The sequence below is a fragment of the Emydura macquarii genome, unplaced genomic scaffold (assembly GCF_026122565.2).
Source record: "Emydura macquarii macquarii isolate MOO-44397 ecotype Brisbane River unplaced genomic scaffold, CSIRO-AGI_Emac_v2 contig_1253, whole genome shotgun sequence".
NCBI lineage: Eukaryota > Metazoa > Chordata > Testudines > Chelidae > Emydura > Emydura macquarii.
Window position 1 is genome coordinate 83,685,485 of NW_027131390.1, and position 19,307 is coordinate 83,704,791.

At 41.9% G+C, this 19,307-nt stretch overlaps 1 protein-coding gene across 3 annotated transcripts in view; it reads right to left on the reverse strand.

Moving 5' to 3' along the window:
• Positions 1-19,307, reverse strand: part of GPD2 (glycerol-3-phosphate dehydrogenase 2) — a 129,738-nt gene that overhangs the window by 34,194 nt on the left and 76,237 nt on the right. For all 3 annotated transcript variants that reach the window (XM_067549426.1, XM_067549424.1, XM_067549425.1), the window contains exons 7-8: positions 5,955-6,119; positions 4,964-5,108 (exon numbers count right to left, since the gene is read on the reverse strand). In XM_067549426.1, the coding sequence (XP_067405527.1) occupies positions 4,964-5,108; positions 5,955-6,119 (310 nt within the window). The remainder of the gene's footprint in view (positions 1-4,963; positions 5,109-5,954; positions 6,120-19,307) is intronic.

Below are 19,307 nucleotides of genomic sequence, written 5' to 3' on the forward strand. Positions count from 1 at the left end.
CGTTAAGACGGGTAAAGAACGGGTTAGAAATAACAACTAGCACAGAGTTTGGTTTACAAGATTTGTATCCTTTGTGGAAACTGGGACCAATACTCTTTAAAAATCTGGGTTAGATCACTGCATTTGCATAATACTAACAAAGATTCAAGAAACACCAGGTGATGTGGACATATGTCAAGAATGGATCCAGAAAGAAAACTATATATGGTGATACATATCAGAGTGCAAGGAACTAGAAACAGAGGAAGACTGAGGACGCATTGGATACACACAATGAAGAATGACAGAGAACAAAAACGATTAAATATAAAAGAAGTTGGAACAAGAGATAATAGTAGAAAAAAAAAAGACTTCATTTGCTCCATTGTCACTGTTGAGCTGATGGACAGGATTTGAAGAGAACGAAGAGTAACAGAGGGAGTGGGAAAGACCCAGAGGCATGCAGAATCTTCTTTGAATCCTTATACTCCCTTCTCCACCACCTGAAATTCAAGCATCAAGAATTCATAACCCAGCCCCAACTTGCTTATTCACTTCTCCTATCTCATAGCCCCATATCCAATACATGTGGTCAATTATGCTAGCCTTGACCTGACCCATTTGGCTGTTTCTTTTGCAGTCCTCTTCCACACTTCGCACTATGCTGGAACATGCTTTTTTAAACAATTCATAGCACTACCTTCTCCTACTTCAGATTCCCAAAGACCATAATGCCTACAAAAAAACCCTGTCAGCTGATGGCTAAGTGGAGGGGCAGAAGGAAGCAGTTAGTATTTATTGTTTAAAATACTGAATGTACAGTACTTTTTATCTGTTGCTTGCCTTCTTAAATATTATGCTCTTCAGAGCAGCAATTGTACCTTCCTGTATGAGTGGACAGTATTTAGTAAGCTGTAGTTACTAGCAAAATACAAACAAAAATAATAATGCACAAGTTTAACAGGATAATCTTGATAGATTAAGCAAATGTGCAGAGGCGCAGTATATACAATTTAACATGTGAATATAAAGTAACAAGTACAAAATGCAAAAATTAAGTAAAGTTTAAATAGCACTAGGATAATACAAGAGGGTGCAAAATGGGTCTGGGTTTGTCAATGGAAATAATATTTAAATACCTGATTCACTGTGCAGCTGAAGTAAAAAAAGACTATTAATATATTTCCCTGTATCAACAAGGCCTCTAAATCTAAGAATATCTTGCAGTTTCTTTATAAACCATTCATAGATTCCAAGGCCAGTAGGGACCACTGCGAATATCTAGTCTGATCTCTTGTACAAGATAGGCCGTAGAACCTGCTCAAAATCATTCCCAGAGTATATCTTGATTCAATGGATTGGCATGTAGTGTTGAGTTTTGGTTACTTTATGCACAGAACAAGACAGTTAAGTTGGAGAGTGAGCATATATGGAACAGATGTTCATATGAAAGCCCCTCTATTCAAGTTAGCAAAGAATAATAAATCTGGGGTTATTTAGTTTTAAGAGAAGACCGCTAAAATATGAAGTAATTATACTAGCTAAAGGTTATAAAATTAAGTCTTGTGATTTATTTGCGGTCACTGGACAAACCAGATCTATTCTCTCCAGGCTCTAGAAGGATTAGGTTTTAAATCAAGAGACAATACATGTAAAAAGTTAAGATGGTATATTACCGATAGAGTGAAACGAACAGATACGTAGAATATACTTCCAGTTGAGGTAGTGGAGTAAAATAGCATAAATGTAATTAAACAAAAAATGGATGACTATGAATTTTAATAAGTTTAGTGGTGCTTGGATTTGATATATGGTAAATTTAAGTTAAAATGAAATTTAGGTGGGAGCTGGGAATAACTAATGGCCTTTTTGGGGACTGTGGGGGGCCATCTGTGACAAGAAAAGAAAATTATAATTTGAATTTGTAAGGGAACTCAATATATAAGCAAACAGACAGTTCCAGACAGGAGGTGGCCATGGCCCACACAACATACGTAGTTTAAATCCTGTCTGCATCTCCACAGACAATAAGAGCAGAAAAAACAGTGACGCTTAAGCATGATACACATACATAAGGGAGAGTGAGAGAGACATACTGTAGCTACTTGTGTAAGGAGCTACGTACTAAGAATAGAATTAATGAGGGGAGGAATACAGGAACTATTAATGAAGAGTATCAAAATGTAAGTTTCTACTAGGAAATAACTGCATTGTATTAACATTAAATTAATCAAACCTTATCTATATTTAGACATAAAAGGACTTTACCCGATTACAATGAAGTAATCATTTGTGCAAGCCTACACCAAAATTTTATAAAGGAGGTTCCAATGAGGAAAGTGGTTGCAATGAAATGACATATCTTCTCCATTAAGCAGCATTCAATCGACACTCAGAGTGGAGACTTGTTGCTAATTTATGTATATAATTAATATGAAATGTCATGAATATTTTTTCTTATGGAGACGGTTCCTTGGCCTTCTTAGAGTGAAATCTGTGTAATTTTAACTAAACAGTGGTATTATAGAGGGGGTATGTGCGGGTAGACACTATTTTACAAGGGAAAAAATGCCCACACATTGACACACACTGAGGAACAGGATTGAATAAAGGAAATCTCTACATTTCACAGATTCAAACCACTGTTTATTACGTAATATTATTATGTAATAAACAGGCTGTATCTTTGGTGCATATCAAATCATCTTCTGTTCCAGCTTGGACTGAGAACACAAAACTGAAAGTTAAAAATGTTTTTAAAAAATAACTTCTGCTCCCACGCCATCTCTCAAGGAAAAAAAAAGGCAGCTGACTTCATACACATGCTCCTCACATGACATTAGAAAGCATCCTCTTCATATGCTTTTGCACTTACACACAGAAAAAAAGAGAACCTTGTAGTTATGACACACAAAACTTGGAGTGAGGAGATCTGGGCTCTAATCCGGAGTCTGATCTGGACTGAATGTGTGGGTCACTTTCACCAAATCAAATTGAAGCAGTTTACAGTGCTCAGATGGAAGACAATATAGAAATGCACAATATTAAACTGATCCTGGCACTGTCATCTGATTAATGAATGGGTGGATTTCTATAATGATGCGGATGACTTCAGACATGTGGGAAATAGGAGTCTCATTTTATAAGACTCATAGGGTAAGAGGCATGAACTGGCACCATAGCAAAACCAAAGAGTTGAAGAAGTCCAAGGGGAAGGCTCTGTACAGCCCCAAAATGATCCAGAGAACTGCTTTCCAAGAGGTCAGGACAGGGAGTGCAGGCCTTCTCTTCCAATATGGGACTGGGTTTGTGGAAAGAAATTGTCCACTTTGCCCAAACAGAGTGCTCAGCGACATGCTAGATCTTTGTAAGGGTGCAGTACAATGGAACTGAACACCATGTAAAAAGAGTCCTAACTGCAGATCCACATCCTTTGATTTTTAAATATGCTTTGTCAGAATACTGGCTCTTAACAAGTCAATTGTGACCCTGATGGGTTCAGTTTTTCACAGCACTCTGTCTGGGAAGACAAATCTGGTATTAGCAGAGGCCTTTGCAAGCACTTGAGCTGCTGCCCGCAAAGAAGGTTGCTTCAAAGAGAACATATCAGTGCAAAACTAGGTGAGTGCTCTGGCAAGTCCCTTTCCCAAGCACCGACAGCATCTGTTTGTTGCTGGTCTAGCATGAGCAATTTTTGCATGGGCACTTGTCACACAATCAACTTTGCATCAGAAAACGAGGTAGACAGTAACTTGCTAGCAACCACATAAAGGTGCAAATAGCTGGAGCTGTGCAATGAATTGTTTATATTACTTAGGTCCATTTCAAGTATATTTTTATATTACAACTACAGATAGTCTACAAACTAGACAAGAAAAATGGGGAGAGAAACACTACAGCTGTGTAATTCAAGTGAGCAGTAATTCTGAGCTTGCTAAGTACCACAGTAGGAAAGGCACTGGGAGTGATTGGGAGTACATTCCTTTGCACCAAATGCTCAGATCTCAGCTCCAACCACCGCTGTTTTCTAGATGGTTCCAGAATTCATTGAACTGAGGCAACAGTCCCAGAAGTGGGAGAGAGAATTCTCAATGCAGATAAAAATAGCTCAATTTTATGGGACTGGTGTCCACAAACAGCAGCAGCAAAATCCACAGGTGGATTTGGAGTAAGGGAAAATTCTCTGCTAGTGTAAATGGGAGCCTTTCCACTGACTTCAATGGAGCCAATTCCATTTACATCAGCAGAGAACTTGGTCCTAGATGTAGCCCAGATCCATTAAAGACTCCTTCCCACCTCAGATCCCACCACTAGACTCCTAATGATTCCTTCGAAAGAGGGACTACCTCTCTGTTCCCATTTCTTCCAATCAACTCCTCACTATTTCCCAAATAAACTTTGCCATATTGCTGCTTTCCCACTCCAAGCAACAGGCCAGGAACCCAAAGGTTCCTGCCCTGTTGATGTCCTGGTTAATTTATTGTTTTAAATGCACGCTGTATTTGTATAAACTGACACCAGTTGTGTTAAAACTATACTCTTAAAAGGGCAATTTTATTGGCAGTCCCAGCCATTGCAAAGAGTTTATCTAGCATTAATGAATATTATCAAACCTTATGTCCCTAAAAAGGTTTTATATATTGCTTGCTCCTAAAAAATCACACACTGAAATCAACTCTAGAATTCACTTTAAAAAACAAAACAAGACACCAAACACCCTCCCCTCCCCCAATTCTGCAATCTATACTTCAACTTCAGTGGGAGTTTGCCTTATTAAGACTTGAATAAATAGTATACAATTTGGCTGTTTTTGAGTAGGATAAAATTGTTTTCTTAATAGGTATAGTGCCAGAATCCCTGCTTTAAAAAGCAAAGTGTGCATTCAAGCACTACCATAAAAGCTGCAAATGTATCTCTACCACCTTACTCATTATAGATACAAATAGAGAGCGTTACAAATGGACTAGGCTTTGAATATCGTTACCTGTAATAACCAGGCATCACAATATGCACGCCTGCACTTGGCTGACAGATGTTTGATACTTCCTGATCATCCATTTTGCGCACAGAGTCTGTGAAAGGTCCTGTAGCATTGATAACACATTTGGCTTTGACATCAAATTCCTGCCCTGTGAAAGAAAACTGCATCAATCACATACCCCATTTGTTTCCCTGCTCACTGATGCTCTGGATTATTAATTTATCTATGAACTTAATCTATTGTAAAGTATATTGTGCCATTCTAAAGGACCCGAACAGCTGGAATTATTAAAAGTTAACAAATATTTCTTGTTTTTTTTTAAATTAATGTCAAATATGAAACAAAGAATGATACTCATCAAAAGAGCCTTTACAAATGAAATTGAGTGTGCTGGACTTTTTTCCCTGCCTTTATGTCATTAAGAACTGTATTTCAGAACAGATCATTGAAAAAAAAGTGGTGACATGTGTCTCAAACCTTGAATTTAGTAAATGGTATTACTACTGTATGGCACACAGCGTTTTACAATGTCAGCTTTGCTTGACAGAAGGCTTTGCACGTAAAAGCCTAGTCTACTCTGCCAAAGCATAAGGATTTGGATGAAAACCTGACAGATGTTAAAGATGATTGACAATAATGAGATACCACCGCATTCTGGAAACACCCCTTCTTTGTCAGTTAATTGATATTTCCAAATCTAAGATGTCCCTGCCTTTTTTTTTTTTTAAACTTTATTAATTCTGTGTTTCTTTAACGAACACATTTTGTTTCCCCAAGTAGCTGTGTTTTACTCTATTAATAAAAAAACTGATAAAATCTACTGGGGAAATGATTCAGTTTCACCAGTGAATGAGGCGCTGCAGATCGTAAATATTTGAAGTGTTAAGCCATGTTTCATTGTACGGAATAAGTTAGAGGCACACAACCAATAAAAGTAGTTATTAGGTAAAGTTAGGCAAGACTATAAATATCTCCTAGATTGCAATCCTCATACCTGTTAGAACATCCCTGCATCGTGCGCCGCAGACACACTCCTTCCCGCTCTTTGGATCTGTCTTCTTCAGCAAGTGCACCACTTCAGTGTAATTGGCTGTGGCAGCACCATACCTGGCAGCAGTGAGAGCGATGGCAAGATTCATTCGTGCATCGTTGTGTTGTCCTGCAGCAGGGGACAGAATCAAAGGAAGGACATGAGTCACCTCAAGCCACTGACTTGTGGTATGGAAGTGTGTCAGAACCGATCTGTCACATCTGTCCCTGTCACATTGAATATATGTGATGGCTGGTCAGGTCTAACAAGAATTATTTAAAGATACATTGTCTCTTCTAGGTCAGAGAATTAACTTGCTATTTTAACAGTAGAAAATGCAACTTTGTTTAGCACATAGGCATTTATAACATCCAAGATTATTGTCCAAGTAATTATTTTTATGCTATTCATATTATGAAACAAAATTAACATTCGTTCATCTCAAACTTAGATACAGACATATCATTTTATTTTGTAAGGTATATTGTAATTCTTATAGTGCAGCAATACAGCATCTTCAGAGTGTTTACTCTTGACAGCCCCACTGGTATTAATTAACAATTTCTATTAGCACATGTACAACATGACATTCAAAAACCAAGAAATGATCTTTCAGAGATTCTTTTCAGTTTTCTATAAACAGACATTTTATGTACATTTCCTGTTCAAAACTAATAATTTACAGCATAAAAAGAATTAAAAAAAAAAAAAAAAAAAAAGAAGGCAGACCAAGATTAAATTAATGAATGACTCTTAACATATATCATTAAAGATTTATTACTGAAAATCCCTCATTAAAGAGAGCCAACAGGGGAGTGAGGGGGCATTGGGGGGGAAGATGATTAATTACTTTAAAATACTGGCATCACCTGAGACTTTTTCTATTTATTATTGCCACTGAAGTTAAAATCCTGGATGTTCGCTGGGAAGAATTACTCTATATTGCAGGGGCCAGGTTGTGCGTGCCCTGAATAATTAATTTACATAGGGTTAGACTTATTGAGGTATGGTTCACATTCCCACGTGTTGGGATCAGTTCAATCAAGATAATACTGATAAAGGGATGAATTTGTAATGGATATTTTTGTTGATTTATGTTGCCAGCATACCAAACATTTGGTATAAATGGTTTATGTAAAGTTCGGTCCTTCTGATTCTGTCCGTGCAATTCTGAACCACCCTGCAAGTAATCTGTTCCAAGCTAAAGGGCAAAGTTATAAAGATAGGATCAATGGCTTTGAGGGCTCTGCTTCCCCTCCCCCAAACTTCTTATTCTAACACAGCTGAAACGATGCAGTGCAATCAGTCCTAAACAATTTTTTTTAAATCAAATATTATGCCAAGTGTGAGAACCCTAAAAGGGTAAAGTGACAAGATACTGTTTAAAAAAAAAAAAAAAAAGAGAGAACAGTGACTCAGTCCAAGTAGCCAAAATAATGTCCAAGGAGTAGTGGGCTATAAGAATAGCTAAACAGTGGAACCAGATGTCAGGAGAAGTTGTGGGCTCTCTATCACTGAAGATACTCAAAGCTAGATAACCATCTATCAAAGATGGGGGAGGAATAATTAAACTATACCACAGTGCAGGGAGATAGGTGAAATGGTCCACTGGAGACTAATGCAACTTCCACCCTTGCAACATCCACAGCATTAAGAGCATGCTCAGCATCTCACAGATTGGGCTTCTGAGCCTTTATGGGATTATCTGTCTCCTGCGTTGCAGCAATTGTTCCAATGCCATGCGAAGAAGGTAGCAGGAGGAAAGTTATTTGAAAGGTAATTGTGTAATCTTGTGGAAAAGGCTTTCAACTTTTCTGATGACATCTCATTTTACTCTGATGCTTTGTTCTGGAAGCCACAAAATATTCTTGCTTCATTCAGGTCTCAACAGAAAAATATGAAGGGCCTTCTAGACTGCCTGAGACCTAGAAGGTTATAGATCTTGGCTCTGTAGGAGGCAGACCTATTCAGCAGAAAGGTCAGCTTGTAACAGAAGCCAATAAAAAAAACTCAGAACAAATCCAGCACAGCAGACAAAAGCTGCGGAGCCTACCAGGGTGCAGAGCATGCATGCAAATAACATCACAGTAGAAAGCACGGCAGATTCTAAATCTACAGACTAGCAGAGAAGGCAAGGCAGGTCTGCAACCAACTCTCCTGACCAGACTTAAGCAGCAAAAGAGATGGGTTCAACATCTCCTCTTTGATGATCAAAGAGTGGATGCTTATTTTTAAAAAGTTTTGTAGCACTGCTAGATCCTGATCAGTATGGTTTCTAATTATTTGATTAGAGGAAAGCTGAGGAGCTAGATCTTCAGGCTCTGTTTAGTCACTTTCCGCCAATCACTGATATACCTCCCCATCAATAACGATGGCAATAGAAGCTAGTGCTGGGGATGAACTGCTTTTCCTGGCTGACCCCAAGAGTGGACTTGTCAAGCACAAAAAAAAGCACAATTTAGGGCCAAGACTAATGGTAAGTTTGTTTCATCAGGATATTTTCTGCTTTATATCTTGAAAGTCATCCTTTTCCACTGGACTTCAGTCTTTTTTGATTGCCTAACTACAGTGACCCCACTCGGTGAGAGGAATACTGCAGAAGTAGGTATAGTTTTAAAAACAGAACAAAAAGCATTCATGCAACAAAGCGCCTTAATTGTCTGTTATACAAAAGCCTAAATGGTACAAAGCATCTGCTCAGAACCTGCAAATCCTATACTTTGATAGGTGGCAAGAGTTGGACAGGTACTCAGCTGGTTCCAAATTTGGCCCACTGTACAATAAACAGAAGGTTACACTAAGCCTTAGTTTTTCACCCGTCACTCATAGCATTGCTAAAATAACAACAGTTTAATTCTCAGCTATCTTTTTCTGACAAAAATAACTTTGAAAGGGTAGGGAATGTGTTTACAAGGATATCAGCAGGGCTGGGAAATAAGGAGCTGCTGCTGCTGAACTGAACTATGTATATATAAAAACAGCGAGAGTTCTGTGGCACCTTAAAGACTAACACATTTATTTGGGCATAAGCTTTCACGGGCAGAAACCCACTTCGTCGGATGCATATGTGTACTTATAAACACTCGTATCTACAACGTACCGAATAGATTTTACACCAACTTAGAATACCTGTTTCTTGCGCAGTTGCTAGGCATATATAAATACTTGGGGAAAAAAAACACTTCAAACTGAACTTCCCAGTTAACATCTCACCATTAGCACAAGATTTTTCAACTGAGCAGAAAAGTGACCATTCAAAAGAAAGTTTTTATAGCAATGGCTTGAACTAAGCAGGGTGTGTTGTTGTTGCAAAGCCAAACTTCCCTGACCCACAGCAGAGTTTGTACGCAGGAGGACAGATAAAACTCTGCTATGACTCCACTGACTCTAATAGGGCTACACCAGGGAGAAACTGGCACCAGGAATCTGGTGGGCTAGCGCATTAATTGGAGCTCTATGACTTGGTAGTGTCACTTTGCAGGAGGCTTGAGTTTCTTGTATTCTTTTTAATATCCTTTCAATCCTTCCTCCAAATGTGGCTTAGCGTTCTGGGTTTCAACAAATTCATAGTCTCACAGCAAAACTCACTTGAAACTGCCAAATTTTACCACATTTCATGCTGAAGTCTTATTAAACTGAATTTGGCATGATTTGAAAGCAAAACCTCTCTCTGGAAGATTTGCACTCAGTGTTGAGAGACTAGAGTGAAAAGAGCTATAGCAATGTCTAAGACAGACTGGCAGGCAAGCAATATTCATGAGCCTGTTGAGTGAACTAGGCACCTGGTCTGAATTCATAAAAAACAAACAAAACAACCTCATATATAAGGCAAATTTTAATACAGTTTTAGGTTTCTCTGTAAGCATCTTATTTCTACTGGTTCACAGATTAACACTGAGCACTATAAAGACAAATACAAGAAGACAGGGCTTTGCCCCAAAGAGCTTATAGCCCTCTCTAGAATGTCACACCATGCCACGTCCCCATTTTATGTCTTACAGAAACAGAGGGGATTATTGAATTAAATTCTCTAGGGTGCACAAGGCAGGCAGGCAGAATGCCCAACAGCTAAATATATTTACTAAAAAGAGTTTTGTATCATGTTTAAAGTTCTATTATCGGTACACTTTGTAATGTAAATATTTGTGGGCAAATCAGCATATTTAGGACCAAATTTACTGGAGGACAAGAAGTAATTTTGCATTTTTTATGCATTGTTCTGATTTGCTTTATTAAGCTTTGTGCTTCTGATCTGGGTGAAACTGCTGTATTGTACTGGAGTGAATAATTATTTTTTTATTATTAAAGAAAACATACAATTAAAATCCAAGCTTGGTATGCGACCTGCATCAATGTCTCTCCCTTTTCCCTACGCCTTTCGTTAACACAAGCCTTTTGTTCCTGTGATGTTCTTTTTATCTGTTCGAAGTTCTCCATTTAGCTATTTATTATCTGAATAATTAGCAATCAATGATGAGTTCTGCTTTTTGGTCCTATAAAAAAGCAGAGATCTGGAAATGTCCAGAATTTGAAACATTTGAGTAAACAGGTTTTTCATATACTTAGGAATTTTTGAGATTCTATCATCGGTGAGAACACTTACATTAAGTAATTCTTAGAGATAGTGATGGAGTCCAATAGAATTTTTAATAATCATATGGCTCAACTGTCAACAAAAAAAATCAGCTTTACTGAATTTATTGAAATTGCACTGCAATTATATTAAAATCCCAAGCTTCCGAAGCAATGATCCTTTTCTTGATTTCCAGCAGAAATAACTGTCATGTTTTATTTTCTGTGTAGACCCACTCTGTACAGGGCACAGTATAAGTTTTTGTATTCACTACAACACCATTCACTGGCACAAAGTACATTTTGTGAAATAAAGAGGAACTGCCATAAAGAAAGGGTTTTTTTTGTTTAAAGCCAAGGATAGGTAATTATTTTATTTCAGAAAAAGCATTATCTGTTTTCATATTTTTATGATCCTCATTTATGTAACATCAAATTATGTAACATCAAATGCAGTATTAGGACCCATTTAAGTTGGGCAAAACTGCTTAGTTGTATATTGTTAATATGTTTTAACATATGAACTTTATTAATGATATAATTGAATCTTTGTGGATTGGAAGCTCTCTCTCTTCCCTTATATCTTTGAAAATCAGCTCTGTCTTTGCTTCCATCAATCTTCAGCTAAATACTGACCTCTCCATCTAAGTTTGACAGCTCTTCCAACCTCAAGATAATCGCTTCCATGTTTAATTTGCTCCAGAGATGACATGCAATGCTTTTTGACACCTATACAATTGCCATACCAAGAGGATGCCTGGGAAATACAAGCATAGCTCTATAACAAATGGCAAGACATCTATAAACACAGGGTTGTTCCTTGATTATTTAGTTGGGACAATTTCTGTGCAAAGCCATTGTTTTTGGCACAAGTCTCCAAGTAAAAAAAAAGTACAAAACTGAGTTTTAAATACAGTTTGAGTTGTACTTTATGATCGTCCTTCACTTTGTATAAGTAAATTCCTTTGTTTTCGGTGATAATGCTCATATTCAATCCTGAATATATCTTTCAGTTTATCACAATGTTTGGGAGAGGATTTAAAAACAATAGAATAGACCAGCCATAGTAATTTAGGGTGTTCTTTCAAATAAGGAACTGAGTCAGCTGCCTAGGAACTCACAACTAACCTGTGGGTAATGCAGTGGGAGTTTATTACCATGGCATTTGCCCTTAACAGATATCCACTAGCAGCAGCCCTGTATTGGTTATTGCTTCATTAGCCCTGTTGCTTCCTACAGCCACTGTTTTGGAAATATTCATTCTTTGGATGTCAAACTTCAGTACAGGCCTGACCTGCCTCCAAAGAGATTTGAATGGCAGCCACATAAAAAGTACTTGGGATAAATGTCTGTGGGTCAATCTGGGATATATTTCCAATATCTTCTCTATGCTTTCCTCCAAAAGGATGCTAAGAGGAAAAGCCAACACCTTTTAATCAATTTGGTTTCTAATTGCTCTCACCAAAAAGTCCAGCATCCCACTAAGTATAATTTCAGTGGAGTATGGCCTGCTTATCACAAAGTAACATATCTGTGGTATCCACCTTATCTCTCTAATACCCTGGACTGACATGGCTACAACTACATTGCATTTTGAAAATTCCCACCAGAAACACTCATATTGGTGTGTCTGGGATGTTATTTTGTAGCCAACAACAAACAAGTTTAAAATTAATACCAATGCCACTTTATCTGTGATGGCCTGTCTGTAGTTTGGGCAAAGAACATTTTAATTCCCTTAGGAACAGTCGTTATATTTTTCATGACTCTGTTCATCTTTTTCATCTAGTAAAAGAATTCTCCCAGGAAGTATCCATAACACGCATGTGATTTTATTTTCATTTGCACCAAACTTCAGCCAGTAGTGGTGCAGAAATTTCTGGTTTAATGAAAGTTTTTGTTTGAAAACTAGAGGAGTTAAGATTGTCAAGAATAGTGGTCTCAACACAGAATACACTAGCACTGTCAAAGTCAGTCATTTGGTCTGATATCTGCTGCTTTTGTTCTGACCCTCCGTTTCAGACCACAGGGGAAGAGGGGAGGGGAACCATTCAGCTAATAGTGGGATAAGCTTTTATTTTTAAAAAGTTTAACAAAATATTTTGTTCTGGGCAAATGTCATACTAGTACATTACCACAGGCTATTTCAGGACAGCAGTAAAGCATCCATTTTAACTATACACAGTTTTCAAAGAACAAGCCAGTGAGTAAATAATCCCTCTTTTAATGCCCAATAGGATCATTTAGTTTGGTAGGACAAATTGAACATTTTTGAGGAGTGAAAATATGGAAGTGTACCACAGTAAAAAGCTCTCCGAACAAATCAACTATTCTTTACAAGCAATGGCCCTTCCATGAGCTGAAGGACGGTCCATATACCATTTGGATGGGCACAGTAGACCGATGACACACAGAACAAGTTGTGGCCCTGTACATGTCCTGTACTAGAACCTGGGCTAAGAAAGCCGCTGATGAAGCCTGTATTCTTGTTGAATGGGCTGTCAGAGTGGCAGGAAGTGCAATCTTTGCCTGCTCGTAATAAGTTTAGATGCAGGCGGTGTTCCAGGAGGAAAACCTCTATGATGAGACTGGCCAAACCTTCATTTACTCAGTGACCACGAAGAGATGAATGGCTTTCCTGAAGGGCTTAGTTCTTTTGATATAGAAGGCTCGTGCTCGCCTTCCTCATCCAAAATGCACAAGCATCTCTCTTTGCTAAAGCTGTGAAGTTTTGAAAAAAAGACTGGCAGGAAAATGTCCTTGTTAACATGAAACTGCGATATCACCTTTGGTAGAAATGCAGGATGAGGGCACAGCTGAACTTTTCTCTTTGTAAAACACAGTATAGGGATGTTCCAACGTTAGAGCCCTGATTTTGGAAACTTGCCTTGTCAATGTAATTGTCATCAGAAAGGCAACTTTCCACAACAAGAGAAGAAGCAAACAGGATGCCATGGGCTCAAAGGAGGCCCAGTGAGTCTGGAAAAAACCTAGGTTGAGGTCTCATTTGGGCGAGGGGGGAGATTGGGTCTCTGACCTGCAGAAAGAGTCTTTCCAAGCCTTTCGGGAATCTGCCCTGGATATGCAAGCCAAAGGCCAAGATGGCCACCACGTGTACCCTGATTGATTTATAACACTAGGCCTTGATGTTTTGAGTGGAGTAAGTACTTCAGAATGGAGTGTAATGGTAACCTGGGTTGAGGAGAGGTTTCGTTCTGCCACCCAACAGGAGAAGCTTTTCCACTTCACCAGGTAAAATTTCTCTAGTAAAGGGTTTTCTACTTTCCAGCAAGACTTTCTGAACCTTAATGGAGCAAGCCTGCTCCTCAGGGCTTAACCATGCAGCATCCACGCCATCAGATGTAAGGAGGCGAGGTTCGGATGTGAAATCACATCTGGACGGTCCAGGAGTGTCCAAGGGGTTGCCATCTCCAGGTCCAGCAACATGCGAACCAGCGTTGACAGGGCCATGCCAGATCAATCATTATGACCCATGCTTTGTCCCTCTTGATCTTTATGAGGACTTTGTAGATGAGAGGGATCAGCGGAAAGGCATACCTCGGGCCTCCCGACCACTGCAAAAGGAATGCGTCGGGAAGCAAGCCACAGTCAGGTCCTTGTAGGGAACAGAAACAGTGACATTTCCTGTCTGGTTGTGAATATGTCCATCTGGGAAGTTCCCCACCTCTGGAAGATAACCTTGACTACCTCCCAGGTGCGGGGACCGCTCATGGCAAGAAGATAAGGACCTACTGAGGTGATCTGCCAATGTGTTCTTGGATCCCCAGGACGTATAAGGCTTCAAGGTAGATTGCATGTTCCATGCAGAAGTCCCACAGAAGGACTGCCTCTTGGCAATGGGCTATGGATCTCGCTCCCCCTTGCTTGATGACATAATACATTAGTGTCGTATTGCCTGTCAACACATGTATTATCTTCCCCGACCTCTGGAGAAGGAACACTTCGCAGACTACACAGATTGCCTTGAGCTCTCTGGCATTTGTGTGTAATGGTAGCTCCTCTGTGAACCAGAAGCCTTGGGTCCTGAGGAAGCCAAGGTGGGCTCCCCACCTGAGGTCCAAGGCATCTGAGAGCATTGGGCAGAGAGCTGCAAAGGGAATTCTTCTTACTACATGGGTAGGATTTGTCCACCATGCAAAGAGGCAAGTACTCGAGGCGGGATTGTAAAGATCATGTCCAGGCTGTGTCTTGTCAGGGTGTAAACAGATGCTAGCTACTTTTGAAGGAGTCTGAAGTGCAGTCTTGCGTATTGTACCATGTAGTTACACGTTGCCATGTGACCCAGCAGTCTGAGGTAAACTCTCACTATGATGAGGGGGTGAGCTATGACCTGGGTGATCAGGTCTGACACGGTTTGAACTCTAGCTTCAGGTAGAAATGCTCTGGCCCGGATAGAGTCCAGGACAGCCCCAAAGAGCTCTATCCTTTGCGCCAGTACTAATGTATATTTGTTAGTTTATCAACAGACCCAGTTCTTGGCAGGTGGCCCATAGTACCGTGATACTGTGCCGGACTTGAGCTTTCAAGTGACCCTTGATGAGCCATTCATCGAGATAAGGTTAACTTTGTATACCCCAACATCAGAGGAAGGCCGCGACTACTGCCAGACATTTTGTCAACACCCTTGGTCCTGTTGATAGGCCAAATGGGAGTGCCATGAATTGGTAGTGGTTGTTCCCCGCCCCCAAACTGTAAAAACCACCTGTAGTCATGGAAAATGGAAGTATGCGCCCCTCAAGTCGAAGGTGGCTTACCAATCTCTAGGGAGGGGATGATGGAGGACACGGTGACCATACAGAACCTCAACTCCTTGAGGTATTTGTTGATGCGACGTAGGTCCAATATGGGCCACAGGCTGCTTTTGGGATTAGAAAGTAACAGGACAGTAGAACCATTTTCCTCTCAGATGTAAGGGAACTTCCTCTACAGCCCCTACCCATAAGACAGTTTGCACCTCCTGGACGAGAAGCTGCTCATGAGAAGGGTCCCTGAAGAGGGACGGTGATGGGGGCTGGAAGGAGAGATCGAAATAAACAGAAGGATGTACCCCACTGCAATGGTGCTTAGCACTCACTTGTCTAACGTTATAGGCACCCATGCTGGAAGGTAGGGTGAAAGGCGGTTTGAAAAGAAAGGGAGGATTGGATCCTGGGTTAAGTCTGCTGGGCTGCCCCCGGGTGCACCCTCAAAAGGCCTGCCTGCCGCCTGGTGTGTAGCAGCTTGAGCCCGAATGGGAAGTGCCAGCAGGGGGTTTACCTTGATGGTGCTTATATAGCCCTTGCTCTTCTTCCTGTAGGGCTGACCAGTGAACCACTAGAGTTTCTGGGGCCTGAAATGCTTCCTGGAATCAGATGGAGTGTACAGGCCTAAGGAGTGGAATGTGGCCTTGGAATCCCTTAGGCCATGCAGACTGGTATCCATTTGGTCAGAGAACAGCACCACACCAAAGGGGAGGACTGCTGGGCCTCCACAGATAGGCTGGATAACTGTAGCCATGAGGCTATCCGCACAGAGACAGCTGACACCATTGTTTTGGCTGCTGAGTTGGCCATGTCAGAGGCTGCCGGGAGGGAAGCTCAGGCGACTGACTCGCTCTCCTCCAAAATAGCTTAGACTCCTGGGGAAAGGAGTTGGCGAATTTGGCCATGGAATGCCACATATAGTCATATCTCCCCAGCACGGCTTGCTGGTTCGATATGCAGAGCTGGAAGCTAGCAATTGAACAAATCTTTCTGCCAAAGAGATCCAGCTTCTTTCCATCTTTGTTTTTGGGGGTTGAGCTGACACCACCAGCAATGACGGGTGAGAGTACAGATATTCAAACCCCTTGGCAGGCACATAACGTTTTCTCTTGGCCCTTTTAGATGTAGATAGCAGAAAAGAGGGGGTTTGCCATAAAGTTTTGACAAGCTTGACAACTCCCTCATGAATGGGAAGGGCTACTCTAGAAGGGGCTACTGCTGTCAAAATGTCAAAGAGCTCATCAGCAGGCTCCTTCAGCTCCTCCGCTTCCAAGCCCAGATTCATGGCTACCCTTGAGTAGCTCCTGGTGCATCTAAAGTTATCCTATGGTACCATGGCAGAATGACCCACTACTGCCTCACCAGGAAATGATGATGAGGCAGGTAAGGGTGGAGTGGACAACTGTTCTTCTGCAGCTGGGATAGCCTCTTCCAGAGGTACCACTTCTGGTTCCTCATCCAAGTGTGTGGGCAGGCGTGACAGTCGCTGAGCATCTCTGTTTCATCTGTGACCCTGGGGCAGGAGGGAATCCCCATGGGTTCCAGAACTGCCATGGTCTGGGCCATTGTGTCAGTGGCCACAAGCCAAGAAGTAGGCCCGAAAAGGAACCTGCAGCTGTGGCTGGGTTCACTTGACTCCGGGGCAAGGTGATCTCCTCTCCCTCTAAATCCGAGGGGTCCTCTTCTGGAGACTGTGGTGGTGCTGAACTCGTCTCCAACTCTTTAATGCACTGGTAGGTGCAGTGTCCTGGTACCAGGCAGCAGTGCCAGGACTCTGTTAATCAGCGCCGAGCATCTAGGGATTGACGATGGAACTCTGGTGACTAGTAGTGTCGCTCCAGAGACTGATGCCATGGCTCCAGGGATCGATGCCAGGACCTTGGCGATCTACATCAAGGCTCCGGGGATCGGTACTGAGAGTCCAGGGAGCAGTACCAGGAGTCTGGCTGTTGCCGGCGGTGCTCTGGGGACCTAAGGCAGAGTCCTGGCAACTGCTGTCGGGGCATCGGTGACCAATGAGGGGTCGAAGATCTGTGCAGGACCCCCATCATGGGTTGCCCCTGAACCCACACTTGGCTGGCTGCCCCAGCAGGGGCGTCTTGGCATGGAGGTCTCTCCTCCTGAGAAGTGGGCAGCACTGGAAGCAAGAGCAAGTCCTGGGCTGCTTGAAAGGCCTCGAGTCTGGACAGCACCGCGAGGTGCTGGGTGCCCCTATCACTGCCAGGAGTTGGAGGCAGGTCCTGGGGAGGACTGGGAGCTCTGAGGGGTGAGGCCATAGCTGACTCAAGCTCCAGGGAGGATGAGCGGCCTAGTGTGGGTCTCAGTGCAGTTCTCCGTTTGTCTTCCTCAAGGGCCAGGGAGTGCTGTCTTCTAGCATACAGCTTCTTGTGTTGCTTCTTCAGCACCAGGGAAGGTGACCAGTGTCTGGATGAACTCCGAGCTGGCGGAGCACTTCGAGTAGAAGCTGATGTACTGGGTGCAGAGTTTGAGCGGCCAGGCTCGGAGGCCGGTCTAAGAGCAGATTCCACCAGGAGTGCTCTTAACCTGATGTCCCGGTACTTTTTAGTGTGTGGTCTGAAGTTTCTGCAGATCCTACACTTGCCTTGAACGTGAGTCTCACCCTGGCACTTTAAGCAGCTCTAGTGAGGGTCATGCATGGGCATGGGCTTCTTACATGAAGGACATGGTCTGAAGCCCAGGGACTGGGATATGCCCCATCCCTGGGGTTATGTCCCCACGGGACTAACTAACTACTAACTCTACCTAATTAAATTTAGGTAACAAGCTAGGTACACTAAATCTACAGTTGAGACCCAGTAGAAGCCTTGCTGAGGCAAGGACATTCCAGCACCGTTACTGTGGTAAGAAGGAACTGAGAAGGAGGAGGGGAGACCGCCAGTGCTCTTATATCGGCGCATACACATGCCACTGCAGAGGGCACTAAAGCTGGTCCTACAGATACCATTGAGGGAAAAAATCTTCGGCACCGGTCCACATATACACCTGACACGTAATGGATATTAGCAAGCATTTGAAGAAAGGAGAGCTTTGCCTCCATGTTAGTGTCTCCCTTCCTCCATGAATATTGGACAAGGATCAATGTCCATAGGGCTTGGGAGATGGGATGAGCTAGAGTCTGCAAGGAAAGCAGCCTCTCTCCTCATACATTCCTACCGCTAGAGCTAGAGAAAATTCACAGCTAATTTAATGCTGCTTCAAGCAATGCTCACTATGAGTCTTTGCCTTTGGCCCCAAGATTTTATATAGCTATGCAGGTAGAGCAGGAAAGCAGCACAGGAAGGCCAACCCTTAATAGGACTAGGGATTCCTTTTCCTATCAGCCCAAAGGAGCTATGCATTTGGGTTCAATGTCTCATCCTTACTATCCACTCCCACATTATGCAAAGATTTGTAGGCAACTCAGTAAGGTCAACCTCCCCCCAATCCCAATATCTTAGTGATTCTACAGAAGGTTACCATTCTGGCCCAATATAGTCTTAAGCTTTTGCAAAAAAAGTTGTTGATTTCCCCCTCGCCACCCTCAGGTCCCCAGACTGGAAAATACTTCACTCCATCACCCCACTGTGGGTATGTCTATACTTGGAACTGCAGATGTGATTCCCAGCTCATGTAGACGTGCTTGCATTAGGTGTCATTGAGCTATGGTGCTAAAAACAGTACTGTAGCTAGGACAGGATGGGTAGCAGAGAGCAGCGGCATGGACTAGCAGTGCTGAGAACAAACTCACCTGAACCCCCCAATACGTACTCAGCACAACTAGCTCATGCTGCCGCTAGCTTGAGCTGGGAATCACATCCCTAACTCCAAGAGTAGATGTAGCCTTTGTTGTCACCAATCACCCACCAAAAGCTGTCTGTGCAATCATACATGGGAAGTTTTCTGCCAACACACACTAGTTGGCTTTTGCCATCTGGACAGGTTCTAGCTGTAAAAGGCAGATATTCATGCAAAGAGGCAACTA